The following is a 14,123-nucleotide window of genomic DNA, read 5'->3' as shown; positions in this document are numbered from 1 at the left end:
ATGTACCTTAATTGTTGACTCAATCTTTGACCAGACAATCTGAAAAGTCTCCTTTCGCAGTTTTGCATCATAATTATCAACACATTCCTCTTCCTTCTTGCCTTCCAATTTCCCAGAAATCAAATGCACCCGTGGAGACAAATCAATTCTTCTCCTGGTTCTTGCAGTTCCAGTTGATTTTCCCTCTGATTTCTTAGATGACACTTTGTGAAGAATGAAAAATGGCTGTGAAAATGTAAAAGGATTTTGCTGAATTAATCCATCATGACTAGCGGTCAAGGGAACCAAAAAAACAAGACAAAGAACATTTTTGGTGACTAGGGCAATAAAGAAAAAAACATAGCTCTTCAATATTTAAATCCATTGCCAAAATAGAAGTGCCGCCAAAATTTAGCTATCTATATAAGAATTTGTTACATTTGCAAAACAAAACAACTAAGCATGCTACTAGCACTTTCCTCTTAGTTCCTTATTGGTAGGAAATCAAGCAGGAACCTTTTACCAAAGCGCATGCTAGGAAAACAGCCAAAAGAAACAACTGCATATTAGAAACTCTACTGCCACCCTTGGACTCCAAAGAAACCTGAATATGGAACAGGGGGAAGTAATAGTTCGAATAAACCTTGACGAAGTATTTTCTCTACTCTCCAAGATATCTAAGCAGTAGAATACAATTGCAGACCTACAAGGACTCAAGATGCTATGACTAAACTAAGATGAGTTAGAAAAGCATAAAAGCTTATCTTATTCATTAAGACTACGCCACCTGCTTCGAAACGAGATTTCTCATGTAGGAATTCAGTATCAATATTAGAATTATAAGATTTTTGTTCGCTCCCGAAACCAGAAACATTTCTCAGGAACCAAACAAAAACAATGTGTAAAAAATTGTTTGTAGGAAAAAAAATGCCAAGGTTGTAAAGAGCATGTGAGAAAGCGAACCTGGAGATTGTTATCGGTGGTGTCAGTGGTCGAGAGAGGTGAAGAATCGGCAGTATCATTTGCCGATGGCGCCATTCACTGAGTAGATGGATTGGGCAAGCGGACGCGCCTCAAAGAAGAATCGATTGGTTGGGCTTCCCCGCGAGTAACTCAGACAGAGCAGATGCTGGAGCTTTGGTGAGGGAGTATCACGATAAATGGTGGATTTGTATTCAATCTCGGCACTGCCTCCTTAGTTACGGCAGAGCTTTGGAATGCAACCGAAGGTATTCCTCTTGCTTGAAATTTGGATTTCAGAAAATTATAGAAGGTGAATTCCACGGTGATGCTCAAGTACATCCAGCAGTCTCAGATTGATTTTGGCCGTTACCAATCTCTAGTCTTCGAGCAGAATAAGCTTCCTGATAGCGAGTTGGTAATCCACTGTGTCAAGACCTATATGGATTTGCGGTTGGTACTTCCAGGTTTGATGTTTGTCCTGGATGTTTGTTTAATCATCTGGTTGGTTTTGAGGAGTGAAAGAGGTACGAGAAAGAAGATGATTACCAGATTAGGGTTTATATTGCCACTTCTTTATCCCCTCTCTTTTTGGCGGGAAACTCTTCAGTTATCCAAGTCATTGTTAGGCGATGGGACGAAGAACTCTGACCAACATAATAAATGGTTGAATTAAAAAAAAAATTAAATCCAAATTTATTATTTAAAAGATTACATACACATATATATATCGTGTCGTTCTAATATTTTTTAAACATAAAAATAAACGAGATTATAAAACATATGAGTACATTGTTTTTCTAAAAAAAATTAAACTATATTCAAAAGATTATGGCTTACAAGAAAGTAGAAAACCTTTCCTTGGGAGGATTTCATTTTTTCTCTTCAAAGTTTGTTTAAAAGCAAACAAATTAGCAAGTAATAAAAAGTTTGAAGAATTGTTAGAAATTCTTTTTCGAAATATAAATTTCAAATTCAAGAACAAAAAATTATGGCTTAAGAGAAAATGAGAGTTGTTTGACTTGAAACATTTGAATTTTTTCAAAGTCATCATAAATGGATGTAGATGTCGTTTTATAGTTTCAAAGTAAAAACTAGTTGTTATTCACGTAAAAAAAATTATTTATTATTTTTAAAAAGTCAAAAATATATTTTAAAAATATATAATTATGTCTCAATGTGACAAAATTTTCATCGTATATTAGATTACATCATATTTTCATATCATTACGTAAAAAATATTATTCGCGATTAAGATATCATCGCATCATGTTTTTTAGACTTTTTTCGCACAACAAGAGGTTTTTTTTTCAATAATGTAATACTCAGTCCCAAAATTTAGTTCGAGATTAATTTCAGTATTTTAAAAATAAAAAAATTTAATTATAAATTAATTTTATTTAATTTTATTAAATTATTAAAAAATAGTTAGGAATGTAATTAAAAATAATATTCAAAAAAAAATATGTGAAAATTTGAATTCAGTTAGTGTTTTTGAAAAAAAATAGAAATAGGAGGATTTAAGTATAAATAGGAAAAGTTTAGTCACAGAGGATCGTCCAGTCAATAGTTCTGACGAACCGGAGCATGCTGCGTGGAAAGATCTGTTAACATTGGTGCCACACGGAAGGCCACACGGGCGATCAACGTGCCCCGTGATCGGAAGGCACAGGATCGATTCTCCGCACGTGGACAGCCCGGATTCGTTTCCCCATTAGGTGCGATTGGACGGTCAAGATTAATTGCGATGGACGATAAAGATTTGTTTCCTCCTCAGGCGCGATCGGACGGATAAGATCAATCGTGAAAGTGAAAAGCAGTATGGATATGGGTCTTCATAAGTTGTTTTTAGAAAATTTGTTACGGTAAGTATCAAACAAACGTCATTAAGTTTAAAGTTATTTAAATAAAGCAATAGCTCTATTAGTTGTTTTTATGATTTTTACCAATATTCAATATTTTGTATCTGTAATTAATGTCATATTCTTACTGGTCTAGTGTAACTCACATTTTCATTAATCATTTCATATTAAGATGACTAGTATCTAGATCCCGATCAGCAAATTGGTTGTGAGTATTGAGACATAATACAAATTAAGACCATAGTACAATCCGGTGCCTTCACCGTATCATTCGGCATCGCCACAGAGCCACCCGATTCCACCAGAGCACAATCAAATCCCTCTTATACAGAACCCAATTCCACCCATGATTGACCTAATCTACATTGAAAGGTACAAAATACTAAACTCATATACCTTTGTTGGGGCATCCTTTTTTAAATAGGTCGAGTATTGGTTTGCTGAGACAGAGAATGCTTTCATAACTCTTGGGTGGTTCACGAATAGAAGGTTGTACTTGACACCTACATACTTGTGGGATAGGAAAGTCCCTAAGCAGGCCACCTTGCTCATTCCAATCACTTGGGAATTGTTTCTGATGACCTTTAATGCAGAGTACCTTTCACAGCACCTCTAAAATTTGAAGAAAATGGAGTTTGCACACTTAGTTAAGGGGATATGATTATGTCAGAGTATGGCCAAAGGCTCCGAGAGTTTGGTTGATATTCTCCTGATAGAATGATGGATGAAAGCATGAAGGTAATGAAGTTCGAGTAGGGCTTTCGCCCTGAGATCAGACAATAGTTGTATGTATTTGAGCTCAGTACCTACTCAGTCGTTCTGGCCAAGGCACAACTAGTGGAGAAGAACATTCGCTTCTTTCCTCCAGTAATGAGGAATCCTAGACTCCCAGTTTCACACTGCAGACCAGTATCTACTGCACCGATTCAGCATAACAAGAGGCCTAGGCCAGTGACTTAGGCTCTGGTAATAGGATGCGGTAAGACTTGTCAGCACTGTAACAAGGATTATGGGGACCAATCTTGTTGTCATTTCAATAATACCTATCGCATGTTTGGGAGTACCCAACACTACGCAAGAGAGTGCCTGCAAAATCAGAACTAGGCCAGACCTCCTACATAGTGTAGAGCTTACAACCTCACTCACCAGGATGCTAAAGCCAATCCGGACGAAATATAGGATACGTACACTATCTGTAATCACCTTACACATGTTTTGATTGATATTGGTGCTTCACATTCGTTTGTCTCACACACTTTTATGCAAAACTTAAATGTATCACCAGAAATATTCAATTATGTATTGTTTATGTCTACTTCTGGATGTAGGGCACTACTAGGGAAGGTTATATACAAAGCTTATATCATAAACATAACATATAAAAAACTGAGTGTGGACCTGATAAAGATTGAGACAGGGAACTTTGATGTAACTCTGAAAATAAACTAGTTAGCAGTGTATCACACCATCGTACATTATTTTAATAAGAAACTTGCATTCAACCCTCCTAACGAAGAACTATTTGCAAGTTAATGAAAATTTTAAATGTTATTTTCTCATGGTAATTTTCTCATTATATAGTGATTTAACTCGGTTGTCTTCTCTATATTAAGCAAACCTAAGAAAAAAGTTTGAATTCAAGAGATTTTAGTAATCTGAGACTTTTCGGGTATATTTCCTAACAAACTACTCAGACTGTCGATGGACAAGAAAGCTGAGTTCACCATAGATCTTTAGTCTAACATCCAGCCTATCTCGGTGGCCTTTTACCACATGAATCATATCGAGATAAAAGAACTAAGAAAATAGATCAATGAATTACAGGACAATGGGTCGATCTGACATAGTGTACTTTCTTGGGGTGCTGGAGTCATATTTATAAGTAAAAGGGATGGGATATTATGATTGTGTATTGACTACAGGATATTGAATAGATTCACGATAAAAAACAAGTACCCCATCCCCAGAATTTATGATCTTTTTAACCAATTGTAGGGTGCTTAGATTTTCTTCAAGATAGATTTGCGTTCGGGTTACCATAAGGTAAAGATTATAGCAGAGGGCATTCCCAATAAAGCTTTCAGAACCAGGTAATGACATTATGAGTTCTTGGTCATGCTCTTTGCACTAACTAATACACCAGTCATTTTTATAAATTTGATAAATAAGATTTTTATACAATTTCTGTATTAGTTCGTCATTATGTTTATCAATGATATCTTACTCTACTCAAAGAGTAGAGAGAAATACGCTCATCACCTGACTAAAGTATTGCAAGTTCTCAGATATAAGAAACTATATACAAAATTAAGCAAGTGTGAGTTCTGACTCGAGCAGACTATCTTTTAAGGACATATTACATCAACAGATGAAGTATTAGTGAACCCCGAAAAAGTTGAGACAGTTCTTGGTTGGGAGAGATTGACCTCAGTTAAGAAGATTCATACTTTTTTGGGAATGACAGGCTATTACAGCAGGTTTGTAGAAGAATTTTTTAGCCTACTCGCTCCTTTGACCCAGCTCACAAAGAACGTTAAGTTTGAATGGAACGAGAATTGTGAAATGAGTTTTACAGAAATTAAAAAGTGGTTGACTACGGTACCTGTGTTGGCCTTACTGAGTAAGACAGTTGGATATATAGTGTATAGTAATGTCTCATACCTGGGGTTGGGTTGTGTTCTGATACAACATGGCAGGGTCATAGTGTAATGGTCCCGGAAATTCAAAAAGAAATACATATAATAATCTGAGTGCGGAAGCGAAATAAAAAATTAAGGTTAACATCCTTTACACAATAACTTAAACATACTAAATAATATCACGGAATAAGTTCTCTAAAAGAAATAACACCTAACCTTTCTTTTTTTTTTCTTTTTATTGATTATTATTATTTTTATATGAATATAATTATTATTTATATGATTTTAATTTGATTTATTTAATTTTAATTTGATTTAATGATAATAATAATAATAAGGGGTAAAAATTGGTTAGGGATTTAATTAAAAAAAATTTGGAAAAAATGGGTGAAAATTTAGGTTCTGAGAGTATTTTTGAAAAAAAAAATCAGAAACCGGGAGTTAAAACGCAATTTAGAAAAGTTATGCCATGTCAGCTGCCCGGTCAGCAGCCCCGACCAACCAGGATGCGCCGGGTGGCAGAGACGCTGACGCGGGAGGCCATGGGGGGAGCCACGTGGGCGATCTGCGTACGCGTGATGGAACGGCTGAGATCCCGCACGCATGGACAGCCCAGATAAAAAACATGCACGAACGACCTAGATTGCATCGCGCACGGATGGTCCAGATTGAATCGCGCACAGACGGTTCATATTGAATCGCGATGGATGACCTAGATCAAAAGCAAATGGGTATAAATAACCCAATCCGCACCCAAACCCTAACCCTGGCCGCCAGAGTCCCTCGCCGGAGAAGACAGCCCAGTCGTCGGGGAGCCGACCGCCGCCACCCGCCGCCATACCAGAGCAATTTCCGACTGCCAAACGAAGAAAAAATTTCTCCTCTTACACGAAATTCAATTTTAAACGCATCACTGGCCAAATCAAAGTGAAACAACCGGTCAATTGGCCTGAAAACGCTGCCGCAGGGTGTTTCAGAAAACGCCTCCGATGAGGACCTTTCCGATTCCCGTTTGATGTTATTTTTTCACCGTTGTGACCATCGTTTCCTTCTCTACAAGTTGACCGAAGCAAAACACTCAACCGCAACGTGAGTCGGAGGAGCCGCCGCACCAGAGAGCCCCACCACCGGTGAGTTTCGATTTACTGTATTTTTTCGATCCACCGAGGGCCCTAAGTGTGTTTTATCGCAGGAATTAGTGCAAGTTCGGTTGAATTTGGCCGAAAACAACCGAAAACAGCAAACCCGAGGTGGATCGCTGCTGTGGGCGGCGGCACTGACACCGGAGCACAGCGGAGCCGCCATGTCGGAATTCTGAAATTAGTCGAGTGGGCCCTGGGTCTTATTTTTGAGTTTATTTGGGATACTTGTATATACTATAAGTGCGTTTCAATTCCCGAAGAAAAATTCAAGAAACCTATGGACCACCCATAGACGCAGTAACTATCTAGTTTTCACCGTCGAATCAAGTAAGGACCATTTATCCTATTTTATATCATAGATGTGAAGTTAGAATAAATAATAATACGATCTTTTGTACAGGTTAGATAAATATGCATATTTAATTACATATTGCTAATGGAGCCCGAAACCGGACATTGTTCTCTGTTGATTCATTTTACAGTTTAAAGGCATGATGGTATCTGGTCTTAAAATTTTAAATGCATATTACTGTATTACTTGACTATTGTGTGATTTTAAGATTTAAGATATGATTATATTACCGGGTACATGTTCATTGTTTATGTGATTACGTTTAATTTGGTAATGAAAATTGAAGATAAACAGGAAAGGAATGTGATCTGATAAATAGATAAGATGACTGCCTCACTAGATATTCTGGAAGATGGTGGACGGATTAGGTTCATAGGAAAACCTACCATGAACGTTGTCTCATACCGGACGGAGTATGAAGACTTGGTCATTTGGCGCCCATACCGAACGGAGTATGGAGATGGTCCGCTTCACCCTCATACTGGACAGATATTGAGGTTTAATGTCTTGGCGCTCATACCAGACAAGGTATGGAGACGGCCCTGGAATTAAGATTGTTAATGGAAAGGGTTCACGTGTAGCGGGGATACCCCTATAGATCCTCATTGATACTAGTAGGCTGATAAAAAAATGGCAATTGTTGTTTGATGATTTGAATATAAAAGTATAATATATGCTATGTTGCAGATTATTTATGAAATCATGATATTTGTAATGTTATTGTTTCAATAGATTATTGTTATAAATCTCACTGCGGTAAGTGGACGGTAAATAATTTTATTATTGATAAATGAATTTGTTTAAAATTTGTACTCCATTAGTTGTTTTTAATTTTCTACCAACCTTTACTTATGTGACGGTGATATATTGTGATGTCCTTACTGGGTTAGTGTAGCTCACCCCTTATTTAACCATTTCATATCAGGAGGATCCGGTCCCCGAGTCCGATCCACAAGAAGGCTACGAGTAGACTCTATATACTTTATAGTTTTTTTATTTTTTCTATTTTTCGTATTTCTTTCAAAAAATTTGTTCCGTGATGTTTATTAGTACTTTTGGGTTATCGTGTAAGGGATGTTAACCTTAACCTTTATTTCGTTTTTGTACTCAAATTATTTTTTTTTTTAAATTTTCAGGGCCGTTACAAATGGTGTTTTAAACTGCGAAGGAGAGCAATTCTTGAGGCGTTATTGATGCATTATTTTCTCTTACTTCATATATATGATAACTGGATATACTTGTGGTGATTTTTTTAGTCTTTTTAGTAATTTTTCCTTTTCATAAATTTTCATAATTTGTAATTAGATTACACGTGTTGGCAACAAAAAAACTTAAGCTATATCACTCGGGCCCAAAAATTTGGGCTGGAATGATTTTTCTATTTATAAAATATATATAAATATTTAAAAATTTTATTTTAATTTTATTTTATTTAAATTATTGAGAAAAATAAAATAGGAACGAAATTAAAAATAATTACAAAAAAAATGTGAAATTGTGAATAAGGGAGGTGTTTTTTAAAGAAAATTTGAAAATAAGGGGTAAAATCGTAAAAAAGAAAAATAGGACCATGTGGGGCGGCCCTGTTAGCAGCCACGACAAACCAGAAAATGCAGCGTGGTGGAGATGCTGACGCGGGAGGCCACATGGGCGATTCGACGGTCAAGATCACATCTCGTGCGCACGAACGACCCAGATGCATTCACTCTTTAGACGCGATCGAACGAACGAGATTAATCGCAATGAACGATCCAGATTCGCCCATGCAATTAACCTAAACAGACAACAGTTGGACGGCTCTCCTCGCTCCATGTCGACGCAGATGGATGGTGAGGATCAGAGGGAAGAGAGGTACCTCTCTTCAGTTGGTCTCAAACCCTAGGCAACACCGAACAGAAAAAGAAGAAGAAGGAGGTGACAAGATGGAAGACCAACCGTCGGAGAGACGTCGCTGTTGTAATACCGGAGTCACCGCCGACCATCGAGAAAGGTAAAATATTTTCCTTCTCACTTGAAATTCAATCCTGAGCCTCCCTGTGACCAAATTGGAGCCAAAGGATCGATGGGTGAGATAGAAATCGCGGGCAAAGCTCAGTCGAGTTGCCACAGTCAAAACTCAAAACATCTCCGATGATCCCATTTCCATTTTCCGTTTCATGTGATTTTTGACAACCGTATTCACCGCTCTTTTTTTGTGCAGGTTAGTTGAAGAAGAACCTCAATCGCAAAGGAGAACCAGCGGAGCTACTGCACCTGAAGACCCTCTGCTGGTAGGTTACGATTTTTTTACCTTTTCTAGCCAATTGAGGCTTCCTAACCTATTTTTCTATAGGATTACGCGTAAAATCAGTTAAAACTTGCCTAAATCGGCTGAAATCGGCCAAGCCGAGGCGAACTGCAATGCTGGAACCCAAAAATTTGCTGAAATAGTTTTTAAACACCTATTATGGCCTTATAGGATATTTTTGAATACTTGACAAGTGTTATAATTTTCACAGAAAAAATTCAGGAAACTTGTGGACCGCCAGAAAGCGTAGTAGATAGTACGGTATTTTAAACACTGATTCGGGGTAAGAATCCCTCATTTTATTCCATATTACATAAATTGAAGCTTAATAATCAATAATACTTTATTTTTGAGAATTAAAAAATTCTAAAAATAATTACAAGTCACTAATAGAGCCGAAACTGGTCAGTTCATAGTTGTTATGATTTACTGTTTATGTTACCTGTACTGCTTAAAATGCTTACTATTATATTATGTGAATTAAATTAATAGACTTAATTGCTCTATCGATTATTTAGTTAACCACACTACATACCTCCCATTTGTTGTTCATTTTACAATAGATGTTTCATTTATGTTTTCTGATGTACATATCGACTATTTACATGACCTACTATTTGTTTATAAATATAATGTATTGGTATGTAATTAGTAATCAGTTTATGTTTTGAATTTATATAAGAAATGCTTACTGGGTACCCTGGAAAATGGTGAACGAACCCGGTACATAGAGAACCCTACTATAGACATTACCTCAGTCGGACGGGGCTGAAAAGTCTTATACAGGTAGAGTTTGAGAAATCTGGTTCACCCTCATACCGGACGGGGTATGAAAATGATTGAGTTAATTGACAAATCTGGATATTGGGTTCATGAGTAGAAAAATATCCCTATAAACCCCTAGGCATTCCAATAAGCAGGTAAAAAGGAAAATTGGCCAAAAAGAGGCCCTGGGCCTAATTTGGGATTTTTTGGAAAATGTGCAGGTACCAGTAGTGCGTTTCAGTTCCCCAGAAAAAATTCAAGAAAAATTAGGGACAGCCTGTAGGCGCACTGTGAAGCCGTGTTCGGGCCCCGAAACGAGTAAGGACCCCTCACCCTATTTCCTATCACGGTATTAAAGTTCAATAATGATTAAACGGTATTTCTTGAATGAACGAATATGTGAAATTGCTTAAGGTCGCTAATGGAGCCCTAGTCTAGTGTGTTTGTCGGTTAACTGTTATTTGGCCTACTTTACAGTTTTAAATGCAGTATGAGGTTTGATGTTTTCATTTTATAGTTTCGTGTGTATGTTTTACTGTTTTATTGATTATGAATTGAATGACTGGAATATTGATGCTGTATGTTGTCTTTTTGGCATAAATTACCGTTTTACTTGTTTGTATGTGGATTAATGATGCCGACTGAGGAAAAAGAGAATGAAAGATTATGTAAATGGGTAATTGTATAATGGGGTCAGCCTGACTAGATATCCCGGGAGATGGTGGACGGACCGGGTCCGTAGGGAACCCTACCGGGATTGTGGTCTCCCATACCGGATGGGGTATGGAGATCTTATGTGTTTTGGCGCTCATACCGGACGGGGTATGGGGACGGCCCGTTTCACCCTCATACCAGACGGGGTAATGAGGTTTATAGTTTTGGCGCTCATACCGGATGGGGTATGGGGACGACCCTGGAATCTGATTTCAAGTGTTAAGGGTTAACGGGTAGCGGGACCCCTATGGATCCCCATGGATACTAGTGGGCTGGTAAATGAGAAAAATATGTTGTGTAATGATTGAATTATAAAAGGCTTGATAAGTATTATGTTATACAGTTTATATATGATTTCATGATGATGATAATGTTATTGCTTTCGTATACTGTTTTATGAATTTCACCGAGGTAAGTGGATGGTGAAGGATTTATTATTGATAAAAGAATTTGTTGTAAATTATGCTCCATTGGTCTTTTTGTATTTTCTACCCACCTTTACCTCCGTGACGGTGAGATATCGTGATGTCTTTACTGGGCTAGTGTAGCTCATTCCTTATTTAATCATTTCAGATCAGGAAGACATTGTTCCCGAGCCGGTTCCGCAGGAGGACGACGAAGGGGACGCCTAAAGACTCCATAGTCATATTCGTAGCTTTTACTTTCAAGTTTCTCCTTTAGGTAGTTTGATCTTTTATATTTTGTGAGCACGTTTTTGGTTTTAGTGTAAGGGATGTTAATCGAATTTTTGACTTCGCTTCCGCATTTGAGATTTTTAATACACATTTCATTTTAAATTTCCGGGGCTGTTACAGACATTCACTACCTTTTGAAGGGAGTCCGGGTAGTGAACTATTCACAACCCTTTTGTTGATCGAGATTTGAGTCTTGATCCTCTTGATCTGAAATAATTAATAAAATGGTAAGCTACACTAACTCTGTAAGAATATCACACTGCTCACTGATATAGAAACTGAAAATTAGTAAAAATCATAAAAACAACAAATAGAATTCTTGATTTAAATAAATTCATTTATCATAAAGAAAACCATTTATTGCATATATTTATCGTTGCGAGATTTCTAAAATCGACCTATAGATACAATAACCCAAATAACATTCAAATCTCATATTCAAGTGAGTAAGAACAATAACTTTTCATTTTTATAACAATAACTTTATATTTTTATTTGCTTACTAATATCCCTATGGGCTCATAGGGATGTCCCACTATGCGTGAACCAATATTTAACATTGTCTACTAACCGGTCGTCCTCACACTTTGTTTGGTATGAGCGCCAAAAATATCATCCCTCAATACTCCGTCCAATATGAGGGTAAATCGAGTCATCCTCATACCCTGTCCAGTATGAGTGTAAAAAATACCAATTCTCGATACTTTGTCTGATATGAGGCAATGTTCATGGTAAAGTTCCCTATGTACCCGGTTCATCTACCATCTCCTAGGATATCCAGTAAGGCTACCATTCATTAATTCACATGACCAATCAATTTTCTGTTTGTATATTAATTATCAATTTCACAATCAACCATAAATTACACAAGACAAGTAATATATATACATATATATATATCAATGAAGTACAATTGAATCAATTAACCATTCCAGAATATCATCATATATTTAAAGCTGTAAATTCAACCATCAGTTAAACAGAACAACAAATAAATGACTAACCGGTTTCTGGCTCTATTGGTAATCTGTAATTATTCTCAAAGTTTTCTAAATTATACAAAATACCTTATTACTAATTATTAAGCTTAAATTCCATGATATGGAATAAGGTGAGAGATTCTTATCCGAATCGGTGTCTAAAATACTGAACTTTTTATTGCGTCTACTAGCGGTCCCCAAGTTTCCTGAATTTTTATGCGGATATTAAAACACGTTTCACGTACCTAAAAATACTAAAAAAAAACCCATAATCGATGTTAAAAACTTTTTCTGACCAATTTCAAAATTCTAGCACAGTGGCACAGCCGTGCTCCAGCGAAGGCACCATCGCTCGTGGCGGTGCTTTACCTCGGCTTGGTCATGTTCGGCCGGTTTTATACTCATCCCTGCGATAAAATAGGTTAAGGGGCTTTGGTTGGCCGAAAAAGTCGAAAAACAAAAAAACCTACCAGCGACGGAATTTTTCGGTGCGGCGGCTCTGCCAGCTCACCTATGCAGCTAGACATTTTTCTTCGGTCAACATGTAGAAAACAGAATGATGAACATAGTGGTAAAAAAATGACACGAAATGAAAAATAAGAAGGGGCTCATCAGAGACGACTTCAAGCTCATTCGTTGTTCCTTTTGCGTCAATTTTGCCATGGGTGTTCGAAATCAAATTCCGAGAGAATAGAAGAATTTTTACCTTTTTTGACGGTCGAAGGTGGCTCCGGCACGACGACAGGCGACAATCGACTCCCTTCTCTAGCTACTGGTTCTTCTTCTCCGACAGAAGGCTGGCAATTAGGGTTTGGGTTCGGTGTGATGCGAGATATTTATACCCGTCTTCCTTAAATTTGGGCTGTTCATCGCATTTGATCTCGACCATCCGATCGCGTTTAAAGAGAAAATGAATCTGAACCGTTCATTGTAATTTGATATTGATCGTATGATCGCATTAAATAAGGAATGAATCTGAACTGTTCATCTCGTTTAATCACGACCGTCCGATCGCGCCTGAGGAGGGAATGGATCCGGATCGTTCACGCGCGCGGGAACGCATCCAGACCGTCCGATTGGGGGCTCATGAATTGCTAGCGTGGCCTCCCGCGTGGCATCGAGTCACGCGGTGCGCTCCGATTTGTTAGGACTGCTGACTGAGTGGTCAAACATAACATAATTTTTTTAATTGCATTTTGATTATCAGTTTCTGATTTTTCTTTCGAAAACATCTTAAGATTTCAAATTTTTATCTATTTTTTTAAAAATTATTTTTAATTTCACTCTCAATTTATTTTTTTTAATAATTTTATATTAAATAAAAATTTATAAATTTAAAAATTATATTTTCACACTTTATTTTTAAACTTTAAAATTAATTGCAGACCAAATTCAGTACTCGGGTATTACAAAAAAGATGAGAGGTTATTAAATTATTAAAGACTAATAAAATTTACTATTTTATTTTAAACTTTTTATTAATTTTAAAATTTAAAAAAAATTAGTTTTTATTTTATTTTAAATTTAATTTAAAGCTAAATATGATTGATGATATTTAAAGGAGCACTAAATATACAAATTAATTAATAATTTTCAGAAATTTTATTTATGCAAAACACATCCTAAATGAAGCCATTATTGACTCATTTTCTTGTACATTTATTTGGATATTTTCAATCATTTTCTTTTTAAAAAAGGATAATTATTTGCTTTAGTCTTGCCAACCACTTAAAGCTTGGTGGGTCCAA

At 36.6% G+C, this 14,123-nt stretch overlaps 1 protein-coding gene across 5 annotated transcripts in view; it reads right to left on the bottom strand.

Moving 5' to 3' along the window:
- The window catches only part of ORC3 (origin recognition complex subunit 3), a 44,276-nt gene extending 42,700 nt beyond the window's left edge, over window positions 1–1,576 (bottom strand). For 4 of the 5 annotated variants that reach the window (XM_088206264.1, XM_088206266.1, XM_088206267.1 and 1 more), the window contains exons 1-2: window positions 943–1,576; window positions 7–225 (exon numbers count right to left, since the gene is read on the bottom strand). In XM_088206264.1, the coding sequence (XP_088062390.1) occupies window positions 7–225; window positions 943–1,017 (294 nt within the window). In that variant the 5' untranslated portion in view covers window positions 1,018–1,576. The remainder of the gene's footprint in view (window positions 1–6; window positions 226–942) is intronic. The other variant, XM_088206265.1, reaches the window with a different exon arrangement.
- Window positions 1,577–14,123: the final 12,547 nt, after the last annotated feature.

This window comes from Carica papaya, chromosome 6 (assembly GCF_054855325.1).
Source record: "Carica papaya isolate Zhongbai chromosome 6, ASM5485532v1, whole genome shotgun sequence".
Taxonomy (NCBI): Eukaryota; Viridiplantae; Streptophyta; class Magnoliopsida; order Brassicales; family Caricaceae; genus Carica; species Carica papaya.
Note: the sequence above shows the minus strand (reverse complement) of the source record. Positions and strands in the feature narration are given on the sequence as shown.